General features: G+C 52.4%; 2 protein-coding genes across 2 annotated transcripts; one reads left to right on the top strand and one right to left on the bottom strand.

Moving 5' to 3' along the window:
• Positions 1–9,591: 9,591 nt before the first annotated feature.
• Positions 9,592–12,164, bottom strand: APOA4 (apolipoprotein A4). Its single transcript, XM_007461852.1, has 3 exons — positions 12,003–12,164; positions 11,512–11,638; positions 9,592–10,715 (listed from the first exon to the last, which is right to left on the bottom strand). The coding sequence occupies exons 1-3, from the start codon at positions 12,049–12,051 to the stop codon at positions 9,749–9,751; spliced, it is 1,143 nt and encodes a 380-aa protein (XP_007461914.1). The 5' UTR covers positions 12,052–12,164; the 3' UTR covers positions 9,592–9,748.
• Positions 12,165–17,285: 5,121 nt separating this feature from the next.
• APOC3 (apolipoprotein C3) lies at positions 17,286–18,762 on the top strand. The gene is made up of 3 exons (XM_007461865.1): positions 17,286–17,340; positions 17,505–17,628; positions 18,642–18,762. The coding sequence occupies exons 1-3, from the start codon at positions 17,286–17,288 to the stop codon at positions 18,760–18,762; spliced, it is 300 nt and encodes a 99-aa protein (XP_007461927.1).
• Positions 18,763–19,115: the final 353 nt, after the last annotated feature.

Below are 19,115 nucleotides of genomic sequence, written 5' to 3'. Positions count from 1 at the left end.
CTGGAGGTCTGAATATACAGTGGCATAAATCATAGCACAGTCTTCTCTAACAGGGTTCCATAAGGTGAAGTTGAAAAAGCAGAAGCCAGCTCCATATATATATATATATATATATATATATATATAAATTTATTTATTTTATGTATTTTTTATTTTTGGCTGCGTTGGGTCTTCGTTGCTGTGTGCGGGCTTTCTCTAGTTGCGGCAAGCAGGGGCTACTCTTCGTTGCGGTGCACGGGCTTCTCATTGCAGTGGCTTCTCTTATCGCGGAGCACAGGCTCTAGGCGCGTGCGCTTCAGTAGTTGTGGCGCACAGGCTTAGTTGCTCCGTGGCGTGTGGGATCTTCCCAGGCCAGGGCTGGAACCCATGTCCGCTGCATTAGCAGGCGGATTCTCAACCACTGCGCCAGGGAAGCCCAGAAGCCAGCTTTTTTGTGAGGAAAATGAAAGAGGAAGACAAGGGGACAAAGGGTCCAGGGAATTGCAAAAGCGTTGTTGAAGTAATGTACTGGATGGGAATGAAGGAAGCAGGAGCCGTGAATATGAGACAGAGAGTGAGAGATCAGAAGGATGGGCACTGTGGCTGAAATAAGGCAGAGGAAAAGGATGCTGAAATTGAGGAGGTCAAGGAGTTGAGAGGGAAGGTGTTTGGACGGGTTTTCCACATACACGATGCCGCAGGCAGGAAGGCAAGCTCCGAGGAGAAGAGCTAGATGGTCAGCTAAGAGCCAGATGCTGAAGTCTGTAGTGAATGTGGAGGTCAGCAATGAGGACCAGTGAGGGAGCATGGCCGGGTGGAGCCAGCCTCCAGGAGTCAGTGGTCTGGAAACAGCAACCGGGCTGCAAATCGTCTGCCTCTGTGAAGGAGGGCTGCAGGAGAAACCAGGGAGCAGGCAGCCTGCACGAAGACCAAGTTCCCACAAAGGCCAGGAAGTGGAGAGAGTTCTAGGCAAGGCTGAAGCTGCAGAGGCGTCTGATCCATGGGGCAATGGGAAAATTGGGAGGGAAGAGAACTTTGGGGTGTTGCGTAGAGAGAATAAACAAAGAAGGATGCAGGAGAGAGTAGGGGTGTTCATCTTGTCAGAGAGCCTTACTTTTGAGGCTGTGACCAGGAATGAAAGGGATGCGAGGCACAGTGGGTTTAGAAGAGAGGTTAATGTTGCATCCAACGTGTCCAAAGCCTTGATGCAGGCAGGTGTTGACACTGAGACCGACATGGTTGGGACCTCAAGGGTGGGACCACTTACTGTGTTCCAGACACACCGCCAGGTCTGGAGATGAACTTGGTACCAAGTAACACCCAACTAGATTACACTGTGAGCCCAGGGATGTTCCAAGTGCTGCACAGCAAAGGACGAGTTCTCCGGGGGACAAAGGGAAGAAGCAGGATGGCCAGCAAGAGAAAAGACGTGGAGGACAGAAGCTATGCAATCCATAGTATGAATGAAGGGCTCAGTATGGCTAGAGTGTGGTGGTAGGAAGGTAGCCTGAGCACATCTGCACGTCCCTCTGCCCCTCAGAGTCTGGCCCAGTAGGATTTGAAAATACTTGATAACAATAACCCCTCTACTGAGCAACTCCCATGTGCCTGGTATTTACCCTTTATCATCTGTAATGCTCAAATCAATACTCCGAGGTAGGTATTGTTATCCTCATTTTACTTACTGAGAAACTGAGGCTCAGAGGGATTCAGGAACTTGCTCAGGGTCTTGCCCTGGGCCAATCCCGGGGCTGTCTAACTCTGAAGTCCATGCTCAGTACACCAACTCATGCTCAGGGTGAGAGAGAGCCCTGCTCGTGGGGCCTGTACCACACAAAGCCTCTACACACCTTACTGGGGGACCCAGGGACCCACATGCTCAGTAGAAAGCCGGGTGCCAGGAATTTATGATTCAGTAGAAAGAGGGCTGTTGAAACACAGGGGAGCCAGGGTCCATGTGTAAGCTGATCTGGGGACAGGAACAATAGCTCAGGGCCAGCCAGGGAAAGGACAGCCAAGCTCAGGACAGCTGCCAAATCATCATAGGGAGTGGAGTCCACCCCTCCCTCCTTGTCCCATCCCACACTTAAATATGCCCCCTTCAGTGCCCCTTCTCTACTGTCCCCTACAGAGGTAGAAGCATCTCTAGTTATGGCTGGAACACCAGGTCCTTAGGTCTTTAGCCTTGTCAACCGTGGCCTCCACAGGCCATGATCCATTGTGCCTCAGCCCCACAACGAGATGTTTGTGTCAGAAACACCTACTGGTGGTGCAATAGCTAGATGGGACCTAGCTATTGACATGGACTCTGATACCACAAAATGTACTGAGCACATTCTGAGTCAACACAGTGATGGGGGCCAAGAAAGATGAGGATTTTAGTTGTTTGGGTTTTGCTTATGTAAACCGTCCTTCATCACCAAAGGTTTGAGGCCCCTGGCAGTGAAAACTGAAATGATGATTATGGTTATGATGATGATGATGTTGGTGATGGTGATGATGATGATGATGATGATGATGATGAGAGAGAGAAAGAGAGAAGACCCTCAGGACCAGTGAAAATAAAAATTGTAGGGCCTCCCTGGTGGCGCAGTGATTGAGAGTCCGCCTGCCGATGCAGGGGACACGAGTTCGTGCCCCTGTCCGGGAAGATCCCACATGCCATGGAGCAGCTGGGCCCGTGAGCTATGGCCGCTGAGCCTGTGCGTCCGGAGCCTGTGCTCCGCAATGGGAGAGGCCACAACAGTGAGAGGCCCGCGTACCGCAAAAAAAAAAAAAAAAAAAAAAAAAAAAATTGTAGAAGAAAATCATGACCTGAGAAAGCACAAGACCTGAAGAACACAAGCACAAGCAATAAGGGATGACAAAGTTGCAATAGTTGACTTTTGCGTTGGCTTTGGGTTTCCTGGAAATCCATGAAGAGGGAAATTCAGTTAGTTACATAATTGTCGTAAGCAGAAGAAAGAAACAGACCAGAATCAAAAAGAAAATAAAGCTTTTCCAAACATGAGTTGCAAAATAAACATCTCGATGGGACTTTGTATACAAGGACTTTTGAATCGTATTAAAAAGTCACTGAGAGATGGCAATTTTGCATAAGATCAAGGTGAGGAAGCCCAAATATCTAAGCTTCTGGTGATAAGATCTGTGGATAGGATCAAGAGTGCCTGACATTTTTTGGTAGGAAGTCCTGTCTATTAAAATATTAACTAACATCAATAAATAGCTTTTTTTTTTAATCTAGGCATATATTTAGATTTTTTTTTACAAATTTATTTTTATGCACTCAGACTGTTTAGTAGCCTGATTTATTGTTTAGAATATGTCATACTTACAATCCATGTCAATTAATGTTCATCCACAATATGATTTTTAATAGAGATTAGTGTGGACATATCATAATTTAACAATCTCCTCTTGTACCTTGTGTTTTCTTAATTTTTAAAATTATAAACAGCAATGTAATGAACACTTTCATAGCTAAATGCATGCATTCTGTGGTTATTCCCTTACCATTAATTTTTAAATGGAAGAACATTTTCTAAACAGGTGTATCCCTATTCACAAACCCTTTGCAGTAATACTGAGACCTCCCAGTGTTAGGACCAGTTAGCCTCCCAGGTTGGAACCAGTGGCTTAGACTCTAAAGGAAAGATACACCACAAAGCCTTCAGGCATTTTCTGTCTCTGTTACTTTCATGGATTTTCAGATACAGATTGAGTGTATGTATCTAATTTCACTTTGCTCTGAAACCTCCCTCAAAATATAGTGAAGAGATTTTTTTTTTTTTTAGAAAAGATGTAGACCCATAGGGACAAAAAGAATGGGAAAAAAGACCACAGCAAAATTTTGGAAGCTAGAAAGCAGACAGACCAGTTGCAACTAATTTAGCAGGCCTGAGCAAACTGATCTGAAGTTGGCAGTGGGGAAAGATGAGTGCCAACCTGATTGATTGCACTGAATTCTCAAAATGTTAAGGAATTGTAGTAAATCTTCTGCTAGCCAATGTTACACCCGTGTATGAATTAGTAATACCCTCCCTTTTCTCAAGACACTCTACTGCCATCTACCAGAAGTTTGTCATAATAAGTATACAATTCCATGATGTCTACAGTGCGGGAAAGGTGCACTCGGAATTGTGCCCCGCACAGCTTGCACAGCCATACATACCAGCCCTGACCTGGAGGCGCCAGGTACCACTGAAAATAGACGTGAATGAAGAGTCTGTTGTAAAATATGAAAAATTGGTTAAAACTATTTAAAAAGCTGGAAAAGCTTTAGCTTTATCTCTCTCACCTTGGCAGAAGATTGGTGGTTTATTCTCTGAAAAGGGGAAGACCGAATACCTATGGAAAGAGAATGCCTGGTAGAGTGGAGGACAGGCAGAGAATGCCTGGCAGAGCCCTGAGTACCAGAAATAGAGGGATTAAATCAAAGTGTGCCCTCTGAATGCTGAGTCCCATCCTGCTTCTTCCACTTGGCCCCGGGAGCACTGGTATCCAGGCCTTTACCCTCCAGGCAGGAGAGTAGGAGAAACTTCCTAGGGAAACATGACCTGCTCAAAGGAAAATACCTAACTATTTTTACTTTGGGGGGTTCCCGAACTAAACTTTCCAGTGGATCACCCAACAGTGAAGCTCATAGTCAACAATACCATGTACTCATGTACATGGACCTTCAAATCAGCTTTAAAGTCCCCACTCTGCAGTTTAAGCAGATAAGCAAAGTTTACCAGCCATTTGAGGAAAGATCCTAACATGAAAGATAGAGACCAAAACAAACAGACATTTAAAAAGGAACTTGAAGAAAACTGAGACTATGCAGACAGAAGAACACTTAAAAATACCATTAATATCATCAGAGGGTTAAAAGAATATATTACAATGATGAAACAAGAACAGGATACTACAAAAGAACATTCACAGAATTTTTTTTAAAAAGCCCTTGCAAATTAAAAACACAATTGTAGAAACAGAAAACTGAATAAAGTGTGAGGAAATCTCCCAGAAAGGAGAGCGTGCAGAGATGGAAGAAATGAGTGAAAAGAAAATTAGAAGACTTGTCCAGGAAGGTCCTATTATTGGAAGTGACTGAGCAAAAGTGGAAACAATTTAGAAAACAATTTAGCATTACCTGGTAAAGACGAACATACGTATACTGTACCATTGAGCAAGAGAATAAAGATTTATTAAATTCATTCATTTATCCAACAAATATTTATTGAGCACCTGCTAAGTCATTGTGCTGGGCATTGACTATACAGGAATAATAAACAAGATAGACAAGGCCTCTGCCCTCGCAGAAACCAGCCAAGATTCTTCATCCCAAGGCAGCTGGGAAGTATGGCACATTTCAGGCTCAATTTTGTCCACAAGGTTTGGGTTTTTGTGCAAGGAGTCGCTGGATAGATTTCCTGTGGGCAGAACATGTGTATGAAGGGCTTGTAATTACTCTGTGGCTCAAAAGAGGAGTAAAAATTAGAACAAAGCTGTATTGAGAAAGAACCAATTTAATTTTTTTTTAATTTTGATAATCTTGAACAGAGCTGTCCAAAGATAGAATCGATTGTTTGGGGAGGTGGTAAGTTGGCTGTCAGTGGAGGTGTTCAATACTAAGCAGGATTCATTCACTGAGTGATTGCATGATGGCCACGTGCTGGGCACTGGGCTAGGCACTGTGTATTAGTTAGCCATTGCTGCACTGTAAATCACCCCCAAATTTAATGTCTTATGATCTCTCACAGTTTCTCTGGGTCAGTGGCTTGGCTGTGTGGTTCTGGTTCTGGATCTGTCATGAGATTGCAAGTAGGACGTTGCCCGGGTCTACACTCATCTGAAGGCTTGACCAAGGCTGGAGGATCTGTTTCCAAGGTGGCTCACTTGTATGGCTGGCAAGTTGGCGCTGGCTGTTGAGGAGGGGCTGTGGTTCCTTCCTATGTGGACCCCTCCACAGGGCTGCCTGAGTGTCATCATAACATCACAACATGGTGGCTGTCTTCCCTCACAGTCAACGGTCTAAGAGAAAGCAGGATGGAAGCCACAATGGCCTTTATGCCCTAGCTTTGGGAGTCATATACCATGACTTTCACAAAGCCTATTGATCACCTAGGTCAGCCCTCTTCAACGTGAGAGGGGCCACACAAGGTCGTGAGTACCAGCGAGATGAGGATCAATCTCAGGGGCTGGCTACCACAGTGAATGCAATGGTGAACAAACAAGTGGGGCGCCTGACCTCAAGAGTCTGTTAGTGTAGAGTTAGGATATTTCTTAGAGATGATGTCAAAGGAACAGGACTGAGACACAAGACAGATCCCTCCAATCCTAACGTCCTGTGATTTTGTTCTTCTAGGTCTCAGTTCTTTACTCACTGTACCACTAAGCCACCATCTCAGAACCAGCAACTCACATCCTCGTTCTTCTGCCATGGGCAATTCTGAGGCCTCCATTATTAGCTGCTTGTCATCACACAGCGACATAACACGGTCCCACTCTTGGTGCTGTCAGATACAGAAGTCCCTGGATAACCCCACGCTTGTTGTTTCTCTTCCCAGAGTGCACCACTGCCTGTGCTCCTCTTCCTGGGAGTGCAAGGTGTCCTATGATAATGCCAAGAGAACACTGTGTCCCCATGCGGGAGCTGCTTTCGATCCAGCTGGGCAATCCCTCAACAGCAGCAATGCCCTGTGGGTTCAAGAGGAGAGCGGGCCCCGCCCCCCTTTACCCTGTTGTGCTCTTCTCTCCCTAATCAGGGCCATGCCAACCACCAGACACGTCAGGGGCCGTGACCCCTCGGACGTTCTCAGATGACTTTTTACCCTCAAGCTTTGTGGAAAGGTGCAGGGATATGGCTAATGTCTTAGCCTGGCCCACACTGGTGCTGGTCGACCCTCGGTTTGGTGCACTAACCCATGCGCACGGAGGAGTCTGTTATCTCCAGTTCACCCGAGGAGCCAGAGGTAGCTGGGGGAGCTTCAGGCCTGAAATTGTGCTGGGCTCTGGGAGGACCACTGGGAGATACTGATGTGGGCTGCACCGGAGTCCAGAAAACGCCCTCCCCTGCCACTCGCAAGGGACTCTTAGGGCTCAGTTCTCCCGTGTGTAACTGTTTCAGTCTTGCCAGGTGGTAAAAGCCGGATCCTGGTGAAACTCTGGTGAATATTTATTTATTTATTTGTTTGTTTGTTTCTAGTTTTTAAAGTAATACTATTAGGATGGCTATTTTTAAACACAACAACAGAAAATAACAAGTGTTGGAGAAGACGAGAGAAAACAAACCCTTGTGCACTGTTGGTGGGGATGTAAAATTGTGTAGCTGCTGTAAAACACAATATGGAGGTTCCTCAAAAAGTTAAACAGAATTACCGTGTGATCCAGCAATTCCACTTCTGAGTATATTCACAGAAAAATTGAAAGTAGGGACTTGAAGAGGTATTTCTACACCCATATGCATAGCTGCATTCTTCACAACAGCCAAAAGGTGGAAGCAACACAAGCGTGCACAGACAGATGAATGGATAAACAGAATGTGATCTATACATGCAATGGAATAGTATCCAGCGGTCAAAAGGAAAGAAATTCTGATATATGCTATGACACGAGTGAATCCTGAAAACATTATGCTAAGTGGAAGAAGCCAGACACAAAAGTAAAAAGTATGATTTCACTTACATGAACTATCTAGAACAGACAAACTCTAAGAGACAGACAAGCAGACAAGCAATTACCAGGAGGTGGAATGGGGGAGTGGTAATGGGGAGTTACTTAATGGATACAGAGTTTCTGTGTGGTGATGAAGAAATTCTGGAGATAGTGGTGATGGTTGTACAACATTGTGAATGTAATTAATGCCACGCCACTAAACTGTACACTTAAAATGGCAAATTTTATGTTATATACATTTTACCACAATAAAAAAAACTAATACTAAAACATTATCTTAAAGTCCCAACACTACATAAATCTATAAAGTAGAAAGAAAAATCCCATTCTCTGGAGAGGAGACCTGATGAATTTACCATCTAGGTTTAGAGAGTTCTTTCTTCTGTGTAGTGGGCATCCTTGTGTAGCGGGCATCCCCTCTTCTCTATGGGATTCTTGGTGGGGCTTACGCTTCCCACTGTGCTGGTCTTACCCTGGAGGCGCCACAGCCTGGTAGTTAAAAGTAAAGTTCTCTAGCTGGGTGGCCCGGGTTCCAATCTCAATTCCACCACTTGCTAGATAACGTTACTTCAGCATCCTGTACTGCCTCTTTCTCACCTACTGCATCTTTGATGTCACTGTCTGTTGTGAGGATTATATGAGTCGATGTGGTACATATACCATGATTTTTTAAAGCATCTAGCACTAATGAGTAGAGTGTCAGCTTTAGTGTCATCGCTGTATTTAAATTTTCTAGAAGCTTCTGCCACTGGTCGTTCCTTACTGGCCATGATCTTGGGGTGTGGGGCATGGGGTAGCTCCCTCTTTTACTCCCTGTTGTCCCTTGGTGTCTTTCCCTTGAAAGCCCTGTAGCCCCATTCTGGGAAGGAAAGGGGTGCCGGGCTAGACTTGGAGACCTGGGGTCAGAGCTAACAGCTGGGAGGTCAAGTCATTTGGGACAAAGGCTTGAACTGGCCCTTCTCTGGGGCTCCCTCCTGGGGAGGGTCTGTGAGCCTCTGAGGGTGGGGGGATACCCCACCTCCGAGGCTGCAGCAGCTGTCCACAGCTGGCTGTGCTGATGAAACTGCTCAGGGCCCGACTCCTCTCTTCCCCTGCCCCAGCAGTTGGCAACCCGGGCCCCAGACCGACAGGCCCCTTTGCAGGAGGCTCCAGGGCAGAGCTCACCAGGGCCCCACGGGCACCTGCTCCTCCCGACCTCCCAGGACTCTGCCGGGTCTCTAGGCCGCATTCCTCAACTCTGGAGACCATGGGTTTAGCAGTCAAGAAATTTCTGAAACAAGCATGAATCGATGTAACGGAAGTGTGACGGGGTGGGGTAGAATAAATCAAAATTCATAGAAATAAGTCAGGTTAAAGGCACAAAAGAGCTTATGCCAGGAGGGACAGTCTCCCCCACTGTGCCGTGAGCTCTCCAAAGCCAAAGACCATGTCCTGACTACCTCGGTGGCCCTCTCAGAGTGAAGCACATTGTCAGACCGATGCTCCACAAAAGCTATTTTGCTCATTGCCTGGTGCCTACGATTCCACATACAAGAAATATCTAGAGTAGGCAAACTCACTGAGACGGAAAATAGTGGTTGCCGAGGACCGGGGAAAAGTTACTGTTTAATGGGTATGGAGTTTCAGTTGGGAAGATGAAAAAGTTCTGGAGCTGGATGGTAGTGATGGTTGCACAACGAGGTGAATGTACGTAATTGAAGACATTTGTTGGCTAAGTGAAGAGAAACGGGCTGCATATTTCATCTTTGGATAACACGTGACGTCTTTATCCACCTCCCCCTTCGAGCTACCCCCACACCTCTCTCAGCACACCCTGCCCTCCCCTCTCCCCCCGTCGCACCTCCCAGCCCTCCGTGTCCCTCTAAGCATCCCCTGGCAGCCCCTGCTAAGCTTTGCCAAGCTCTCACCTCAGGCCCTGCAACACCAAGGATTCCCATGGTAACCAGACTGGGCTAGCTTCTAAGCAGCTTTATTGAGTAGCGAGAGGTAGTGTCACTTTCCACTGGACAGGTATCCACGGGTTGGTACCAGGACTGCTTTGGGACAGACAGGCAGACAGGGGGCAGAGCAGGGCAGGTGTCAGTGGCGGGGCAGGAGCAGCAGGGGCTGCTCAGCCCTCCAAAGGGGCGGGCGTCTGCTGCTGGGCGGTGCGGCCGAGGGCCTGGATCTCTTCCTCCTTGAGAGTGCTGAAGAAGGCGTTGACTTTGTCCCGCAGGTCCCTCTCCAGGAAGCTCAGGTGGTGATCCACGTCCCCCGCCAGGGGGCCCAGCGTCTGCCTGAGCGCCTCCACCTGCTGCACCACAGCTTTGTTGAAGGTCTCGCCGTAGGGCCCCACGGTGTGGCGGAATTTCTCCACCTGCTGGTCCAGGCGGCTGCTCAGCTCGGCCAGCGACGTCTGCAGCTCCTGGGCGTTGCCCTTCAGATTGCCGCTCACGCTCTCGGCCACGGGCGCCAGCTTCTCCCGCAGCTCCTCCGCGCGGGCCGAGATCTTGGCCCTCAGCTGCTCGGCCTGCTTCTTCATCTGGAAGGCCAGGCCCTCGAGCTGGTGGCTGAGCTTCCCCTGGACGTCCTGCGCGTAGGGGGCCAGGCTGCGGCGCAGCTCCTCCACGTTCTGGTCGATCTTGGCCTTGAGCTCGTCGGCGTAGGGCGTGAGGCGCGCCTTGAGCTCCTCCACGTTCTGGTCGATCTTGGCCTTGAGCTCGTCGGCGTAGGGCGCCAGCGAGGCCTGCAGGTTGTCCATGTTCTGCCTCAGCACCGCCTCCATGCGCTGGGCGTAGGGCGTCAGCTGGCGCTGCAGCTGCTGGGTCTGGGCGTTGACCTGCGCGCGCAGCTCCTCCGCGTAGGGCTCCAGGCGCTGTTGCAGCTGGCGCGCGTTGGCCCCGATCTGCCGGCTCACCTCGCTGGCGTGGGGCAGCAGCCGGGCCCGCAGCTCCTCCAGCTCTTTCCGGATCTCCTCCTTCAGCTTCTCTGAGTCCTCGGTCAGACGTTCGTGCAGCTCCGTGGCAAAGGGCACCAGCTGCTTCTGCAGGTCATCCGTGTAGGTGTTCACTTGCCCAAGTTTGTCTTCCAAGAGGGTGCTGGGGCGGAAGGACACAAGGGGGCCACCGTTACGCTTGGCACTCCATGCCAGGACCTTGACTCCTTACATAGCACTCACCTTACACACACCTGCCTAGGACAGGTGAGTGTGCAGGGTGCTGAGTTCACCCATCCTCTCCCTGTGGCCTTCCCTGTGGTGGGTCATGATTTGAGCAAATGGATGTAATAGACGAAGATATTAACATTGAACTTGTATCTCTGAATCTCCCCCTGAGCTTGAGTCACAGTATCTACCTATCACGTGACCTGGAGCAGTTTGCTTTCCTCTGCTTACCTGTAAAGTAAAAAGTGCGGACTCTGAGTCCAGCCCAGGTGTGCTGTGACAGAGATCACATTCCCTAGTAGAATGTTATGTTCTGGACCTCTTCCAGCATCTTCTAGCTGCACCAGGTGCTGGCTTCCCTGCCATGTGCCCACCCTCAGAAGCTTGCCAAATATCCCCACCTCCCTTCCCGTGAGTTCACTGAGGCTTGTCCTTCTGGAATGTATTAGAAGCCAGCCCACACGACATTTCTTTCCCTTCCTTTCTTCTGCGAGCCGCAGTACTAAGGTGTGGCCATTCGTCATGCTCTAGAAAGTTAAAGCAGGGATTATTCAGCCCAACTTTTCTGTTTGTATATGTGGATCCCAGGTCTGGAGACCTTGGGTCACCAGTGAGTTGGTGGCAGGACAGTGGCTATCCTAAGCTCAGGTCTCCTGCCTCCGATTTCAGCCCTTGCCCACTCGTTGCATGGCCTTTAAGAAGCTCCACCTTACAAGCTCTGCCCCTCTTACTTGAGCTGCTGGGTGAGCTCAGACTTCTGCAGATGTTCCACGGCCTTCTTGGCATTGTTGCTCAGCTGGCTAAAGTAGTCCCAAATCACAGTGGCCACCTGGTCAGCACTGACCTCCGCCTGGGCACCTGGGTGGAAAAAAGAGCAATTCACGAGGACCTGTCTCCTTCCCTGCCCCTCTGCACCAGCCTTGAGCAGCAGACCAGATGATGGGGGGAGCCCAGCCACTGATTTCCTTCTCTACGCTTGGCTAGTTGGAAGCCACGGGGGTATGTAAAACGGGTATAGCACCAATGCCAGGGGGCCCACCGCTGTGAATGGACTAGCTCCTGTGAGCCGGGTGGCAACTGGGCAGCCGCCTGCATCCAGCTGTGGGCTGACAGGCACTCGGAACTGTCCTCTTACCTTGGCCCCAGACTCTCCACCCTTCCCTGCCTGATGCAACAGATGGGTCCTGCCTGAAAGTCCCATCCAAAGGCAGCTCCTACTCACCGGTGACAGCCACCAGGGCCAGGCTCAGGACCACAGCCTTCAGGAACATCCTGGGCTCCTCGCTGGGCTGGAGAAGTCTCTTACTGCACTGGATCCTTCCTGGGTTCAGAGGGGGCCAATGGAGAGGTTCTCAGGCAGCTCACCTATGCTGCTGTTCGAACTGATTGAAGCTCAGAGCCAGCCAGACATTTAAATCCCCACCGGGCTGCACTCCCCGCCTTCCTCCCCATTGTGACTCCACGCTGGAAGGTGACACATTCCCAGGAGGCCTCTTGGACTTTTGTGACCCTAAGGCAACGTGGAAGCTGACGGCAGACTGGAGCCCGGGCAGCAGTCAGAAGCAGCTGCTCTGTGCACGTGCCCCACCCAGCATTGAAGGGAGGATGGGTGGGGGGCCATGAGCTGGGGAAGAAACGAAGTCTAGGGAACACCTGAGCCTGGGACTGATGCCCCAGAGGCCCTGTGGCAGCTCTGAGTCTGTGCCAGGCTTGGTGGGGGTGATGGGGAGGCAAAGTTCACAGCTCCTCTGTCTGCTCCAGTGAGGAGTGGCCCCCCACTCCTACATCCCCGGACCCGGACTCCATCTCAGAGCACCAGACTCTGGGCTGGGACATCCAGGGCCACAGGTGCGGACAGCGAGCTGAGATCCAGGGCTCTGGTCAAGGTGCACCCAGGAGCAGGGGACCCCTGCAAGCCTTTGGGAAGGTGGGTGGAGTTGGGGGGTGTCCCTTGTTGAAGGTGTTAACTGTAAGTGTGCTTCATGTCCCATCACTGCCAAGTGTGTCACCTTGGTCTAGTGATTCAACTTGGCCTAGCTCTGAGCCTCAGTTTCTCCTTTGAAAAATGGGGTGGTTGGGTATATTAAATGAGATATCGCTGGTGAAGTGAGTAGTATAGTGCCTGACAGAGTAAGCACTAAAAATTAGTTGTTATTGTTGTTAATAATAATATTACTATTTTCCTAATTTGGATCAAAGCAGGGAATACAGTAGAGTGCTTACTGCTCCACTGAGAGTGGCAGAGTTAGACCCAACCCTCCGGGGGTCATCAGGCAGGCATGATGCAGGGTGAGGGGCAGGCTGGCCCGAGGCCTGATTTCTGCCCACCTGTCCAGCCACACTCTCTGGGTGGGAGCGGTCAGCTTGTGATGAATCACAGGACCTGAGGCTCTCAGGGGGCCTCTCACCAGGGGATGATGGGGATGGTGGTGGTGTCCAGGAGATCTTCTGACTGGGCTTCCAACGTTCTCTCCAAATGAGATCACGCACAGGAAGATATCCACCAAGAAGGCGACACAGCCTGGTCAGCTTGGGCCCCTCTACTGGACCACACACATCACCGAGAGAGACTATGAGATGAGATCCACCGTATCGCACTGTTGCCTGTCCTCTGTGAGTGCAGTGCCTGGCACGTAGATGGGCTTCCAGTAGTCTGCCATTGGAATAGACAACAGTTGTGGTAACCCTGACTTCCATGTCTCCGTTTTTTCATATACCAGAAGTGGCTTGATGTATCGTGGGATGGAAGACAGCTAGAAGGCTTTCTGATGCTTGCACCCCTTCTGCAGAGTCCCCACTACCCAGCAGTGTCCCACACCACCCGTGGTCACTTCCAGCGTCAGGGAGCTCCTCCTTTCCGGAGCAGCCCGTGCCGTCTCGCAGTAGTTATTAAGGGTTCCGGTGCTGGAGTCGGACGCCCTGGGTTTGCGTGTGGGCTCCCCACGTACGGACTGTGTGATCTTGGGTGAGTCTCTTAACCTCTCTGAGCCCCGTCTGCCTCAGCAGGGCGTAGAATAGTACCTGCCTCCTGGGGAGTCAGGGAGATAACCTGAGTAATGCTGGGAATGGTGCCTGGAGCAGAGTGAGTGCTCATCAAGCACGAGCCATGTTTTACCCCTGAACGCTTTACCTCCCTGCAACACTCCCGAATCAGGCACAGTCCAGCCTGGGCTGGGTGCAAAGGTCAGTGCCCCATCCCTTCCCCCCTCCAGGCCAGAGGTGAGGAGGGCAATGAGTCACCAAGGACACCCAGTTGAGTTTGGCCTCCTGGACTGACAGTCTGAGCAGTGGGCTTCTGGCTGGCAGGGCTGAATCAGCACTGCCCAGTCCAGCCTTGTGGCAGGGGCGTGGGTCACAGAGGCTCATGTGCTAGGCCTCACTCGGACACAAGTGGAAGCAGAGTCAATCCAACCCCAGAGGACCATTTTTGGCCTCAGCTGGTCCGGCCTTCTCCCGCCCAGCCCCCTCCTCTCCTCACACAGCCAGTTATGGTCTGGGGGCCACACCTGGAAGTCTCCTCATTCCAGGGCAGCCATGGTCGGGGGCAGGGAGAGACGAAGGTGAGGAGAGGTGGCTTAGTCTGGGCCACCGATAAGACCCTTACTGAGATAGCCCTACGGAGACCCAGCTGGAGCTGCTGGGAGGGACACAGGCACAAAAAAAGGCGCCAAGTCCTTTGAAAGAGTGAAGGTCCCAGGCCCCATGGCATGTCGCAACCCAGCCGCATGGGCCCGCACGCCCAGATTCTCTGCCCAGCTCGGCACCTCACCGCTGGGTGTCTCTGCCAGCGTCTTCTGACCTCCCTGGGATGAGTGGCCCATTGCCGAGCAGCAGAGAGCACAGCCTCCTCCAGACCCTCCACACGCATGGAAAGAGAGCTGGAGGAAACAAGGCCAAGGGCTCCAGCCAGCCCATTCTAGCCTGCCCCAGCCCAGCCTGGAACCTGGACTCCCACTGTGGCCCTCACCCCCGGGGCCGAGGAACAGGCCAGAACAGAAGAGGGAAGTGGACACAGTTGCCCTCTACCTTCCCCAATGTCCAAATCCTTCCGTGACCTCCTAATCACCTTCCTTTCCTCCCCACCCCATCACCAAAATCTGTACTCAGGATCTGAAACGGATTGACTCTGATGAGTGAGTGACAAAAATCTCCAAGGGTCTCATCTCTCCAAGCGGTTTGGTACCAGCGTGGCTATTTGAAGACCTGGATTCTGGTTCCCAGCTCTGCCACTGATGGGCTATGGGTACTTGGGTAGGCCTCTGGCCCTGCCTTAGTTTTCTTACCTGTAAAATGGGGGTAATAATGTCTACTTCACAGGAATCTATTTGTATTTTAGCAGATAACAAGGTCTAAGTCAAAGGAATGAATCTGTATGGAGAAACTCCAAGTCTCAGGCACAGGTAAAGAATTCTGAGGGTAGGGCCAGGGCACTTTCTCAGGCCTGCGATTTCACACTGTGGGTTTAGTTTCTTCCTCCTGAGAAGAGGGCCGCCTGTCAAAAGCTCTGCTTCTACACTGGAGGCTCCTCCCACCTTCAGACTATGCTCTCTAGGGAAGGACAAGGTGTTTGGGAGAAAGGGAGAGAGATTTATGAAGCCCCCTCCGTGAACCAGCTGCTTTGTACATACCTCATTTACATTTCAACGCGATTCTGGCATATCGGTATTCTAGCCCCATTTTACAGAGGAGAACATCGAGGCACTGAGGTGTTAGATCTCTGGCCCTGGGTCATATGAGTAAGTGCCAAAGTCATCATTTAAACCTAGAATGTCTTGGCTCTGACGTCTTCACATCCAGAAGACAAAGGTCCCTGATCCTGCCATCCAGGCCACAGCTCCCAGTGTGGGCCCAAGGGACACCTCACCCCGAGAAGGGCCCAGGCCTCTCCTGGACAGCTGACTGCCCCTGTAGAGCTCGTCTGGCCCCTCTCGCCACCAGACCAGCCTCACCACAACCTTGGTTCCCTTCAGTTGCCTAGCCAGCCAGGGGAGCTGAGGAAGCTGAAACCTGAGGTGAGAGTACTCAGCGCTGGGACTCAATCCCAGCTGCCGCCGTTTGGGGAGGGCCCCAGCCATGAGCCTGGATCCTGTCCCGGGGAATGTTATCAGTGGGTCCAGAGAGCAAGGTGAGGAGGAGGGGATGGTAGGATAAAGGCCTGGGACTCAGAGTGGCCTTTGACCTTCTCCCACCACCCCCTGCTCTGGGATCAGCTCAAGGAGGCTTCTGGGTAAGCAGCACAGGGACTGAAGCCCAGAGGTGGAGATGCTGGGGAGGTGGCTGTGTGCCCTCAACTGTGTCCCCGCTCCCCGCACAAGCCTCTGCCCATAGGTCTTCTGTGACTTCACTCTAGGCACCCCATCCCGACCCGCTGAGTTGTTCCCAAGTCTGAAACAGCCCATCCCCCTCTCCCATCACCCACCCCCCTTGCAGGCTGTTGTCAGGGCTTGGGGCTGGGAGGGGGAGGGGTGGGAAGGACCTGGAACCCAAGTGTGAAGGGCTGAGGTTTGTCCTCTAATCCCTTCTCCCATTCCGCCAGCCTCTCCCTGGGGAGCCAGGCTGCTCAGGAGGAATGGGGTCTCCCCAGGCCCAAGCCACCCCCGGGTCCTGAGCCCATGTGGGCTACAGGGGTAGCAGAGAGCAGCATGGGCACCTGTAGCTTTCTAGAGATTTCCCACCTCCCAGCAGGTCTGACTGCCTCTGGCTACCCTCTCTCAGGCCCTGGTCTAGATTGATCAGCAGGTGACCTTTGCCCAGCTCCCTGGGCCCTCAGTGCCCGCTGCCCTGGGGACAATATAAAACAGGTCAGAACCCTCTTGCCTGCTTACTCAGTTCATCCCAAGAAGCAGCTGCTCCAGGTAATGCCCCCTGCGGGGAGGAGGAGGAGGAAAAGGAGAGCAGGATGGAGAGGGCCAGGCGGGGGTCCCTGCCCAGCGCAGCCAGCAAAGCCAGGAGAAGAGCCTGCTAGAACCAAGGAAGCCTTAGGGCTCAATGAGCGTCCCCTCCCCAAGGCATTCTGGGGAAACCGAGGTCCGTGGGGGAAGGCCACCGGCCCAAAGCTACGTAGAGCGTAGTGGCAGAGCTGGGGCTGGCACTGGCTCCATTTTCCACGCATTCTGCATGCTTAGGACTGGAAGAAGCCTTAGACACCCCAGTCCTACCCCAGGCAGAAAAGCTGAGGTCTGGAGGGTACAGAAAGCCACCCAGAGTCACACAGCATTTTAGTGGCGGAAACCTGGCCAGGACCCAGGTGTCTTGATTCCCGGTCTGGTGGGGTTTCTGCTCCATGCCACTCCTCCCTCTCTCTGGCCTGGGTCCCCCAAGTACCCTATCTGAAAGCCCTTAGCCTCCCCCATACTAGGACGGGAACAGGCCCTTCCTCCTCCTGGCCTGACCCAGCTCAGGTTCTACTTTAGGGGCCACTGTGTCTCCCCAGGGAGGGCCCAGCGGCAGTGGGGGGACGTGGGGCACCCCTCACAGGACACTTCCCTGCAGGAACAAAGGTGCCATGCAGCCCCGGGTCCTCCTCGTTGCTGCCCTCCTGGCGCTCCTGGCCTCTGCCCGTAAGCAGCTGGTGGGACTGGGCTGGGGGCGGGGAATGGGCCGCTATCTGCCTGAAGGACCCTTGGCAGGTGGCTTGGGGATGCCGGGCCCCGATGAGTGGCTGGGCAGGAGCCACGGTCCCCCAGAGGCTGATCGACCCCACTCAGCCCCACTCTCCTCACAGAAGCTTCCGAGGCAGAGGATGCCTCCCTTCTGGGCAAAATGCAGGACTACATGAAGCAGGCCACCAGGACTGCCAAGGACGCACTGACCAGCGTGCAGGAGTCCCAGGTGGCCCAGCAGGCCAGGTACGCCCTCCCTTCCCTGCCCCTGGCCCCCCACCTGCCCCTGACTTGGTGAGAACCCAAGAGGAGGGCTGTGGCTTTCCCATGGCCACCAAGGACCTGCGCTTCTCTGAGCCTTTCTGTCTGTAAAACAGGCTCCCTCGCAGGGAGAGGGCACCAAATCCCGCCTCTTATCCCTTTGTCATCCCTCGGTTCTCCCTCCGTGCGCCCCGCGTGGCTCTGAGGAAGGCCGTTCAGCCTTCACTTCCATTTTCCTTTTCTGATAGTCTGGTTCTAGGTGTGGCTCCACCCGACCCAATTTCAGCCCGGGGTGCGTGTGCGTGCGTGCGTGTGTGTGTTTCTGCTTTGTTCCAAGCCCTGGGGCCGTGTGAGCAGAAGTCGGTCCTTCGTCTCCCACCCTGCCCCTGCCCACTAGTCCTCAGCTCTCCCCAGCCCCCTTCCCCGCCTCCACTTCACCCGCATTGGCCGGCGTTTCCATAGCAGAGGCGTTCACAAACATTTTTAGTCCTCAGAACCCGCTGTGGAGTGGGTATTATTTCCCCCATTCTGCAGATGAGAAAACCAAGGCTCACTTTACCAAGTGACCTGCCCCATTTCATGCAGCTAATCAACCCTCTGACGGCTTCCCTCGGCCCCACCCCACTCAGAGCCACGGGGATGTACAATTCTAGGGCGCCTCATTTGCCTAGACTAGAACGGCAGTCCTGCCCTTACACATCTCCCCACTCAATCACTCCTCTCCAGCTTGCTTCAGACCCATGAGCACAAAGGTCTGCCCCCACCTGGAGAAACTTGGATTTGGCTTGTGCTGGGGATCCCATCATCACCTTCGGCATCTTTTCCTGGGGTGGCAGCTGTAGGGGGTCCCTGCCTGAGGTCTTGGAGCATTGCTGGGTGGAGTTGAGAAGGTGCTGGGAGGGGCAGTGGGGATATGGTGGGAGCCCCATGGTTGCCACTGCCTAGAGACCGGCTCTCATCCCTACCCTGTTTGTTCCCTTCGCTGATTTGACCCTCAGAGGCTGGGTGACCGACAGCTTCAGCTCCCTCAAAGATTACTGGAGCACGTTCAAGGGCAAGTTCTCTGAATTCTGGGATTCTGCCCCGAACCCCACACCGCCTTCACCTGAGGCCGTCTGAGATCTCAGTACCGCAAATCCACCTGTCCATCCATCCTGCCAGCTCTTTGGGTCCTGCAGCCTCCCAGGGCTGCCCCCAAAGGTCGCTTGAAAGGGACGACATTCTCAGTGCCCTCCCACCCCACCCCAGACCTTTCTCCACCCCCTGGGTGTGCTGTCCTTCCAATAAAGCTGGACAAGAAGCTGCCATGAGTGGGATGTCCCACGCGTGCCATGTATGTTTGGGCGTGGGAATGGGCCGGGGCTCTTCCGTGGGTGGGCTCAGGACTGACTCCAACTCAGGCAAGCCTGGGGCTGGTGTCCCACCCACCTCTTAGCAGCTGCGTGGGGTAAGGTAGGAATGACCCTACCTAC

Source organism: Lipotes vexillifer, unplaced genomic scaffold (genome assembly GCF_000442215.2).
Source record: "Lipotes vexillifer unplaced genomic scaffold, Lipotes_vexillifer_v1.1 scaffold931, whole genome shotgun sequence".
NCBI classification, from domain to species: Eukaryota; Metazoa; Chordata; class Mammalia; order Artiodactyla; family Lipotidae; genus Lipotes; species Lipotes vexillifer.
This window is presented reverse-complemented; position numbering and strand designations above follow the sequence as displayed.

Coding starts and splice junctions, on each gene's coding strand:
- APOA4 (XM_007461852.1), bottom strand. CDS start 12,051: ATGTTCCTGAAGGCTGTGGTCCTGAGCCTGGCCCTGGTGGCTGTCACC. Junction 11,639..12,002: donor GGCCCTGGTGGCTGTCACCG/GTGAGTAGGAGC, acceptor TTTTCCACCCAG/GTGCCCAGGCGGAGGTCAGT. Junction 10,716..11,511: donor GAGCTCACCCAGCAGCTCAA/GTAAGAGGGGCA, acceptor CTTCCGCCCCAG/CACCCTCTTGGAAGACAAAC.
- APOC3 (XM_007461865.1), top strand. CDS start 17,286: ATGCAGCCCCGGGTCCTCCTCGTTGCTGCCCTCCTGGCGCTCCTGGCC. Junction 17,341..17,504: donor GGCGCTCCTGGCCTCTGCCC/GTAAGCAGCTGG, acceptor CTCTCCTCACAG/AAGCTTCCGAGGCAGAGGAT. Junction 17,629..18,641: donor CAGGTGGCCCAGCAGGCCAG/GTACGCCCTCCC, acceptor TTTGACCCTCAG/AGGCTGGGTGACCGACAGCT.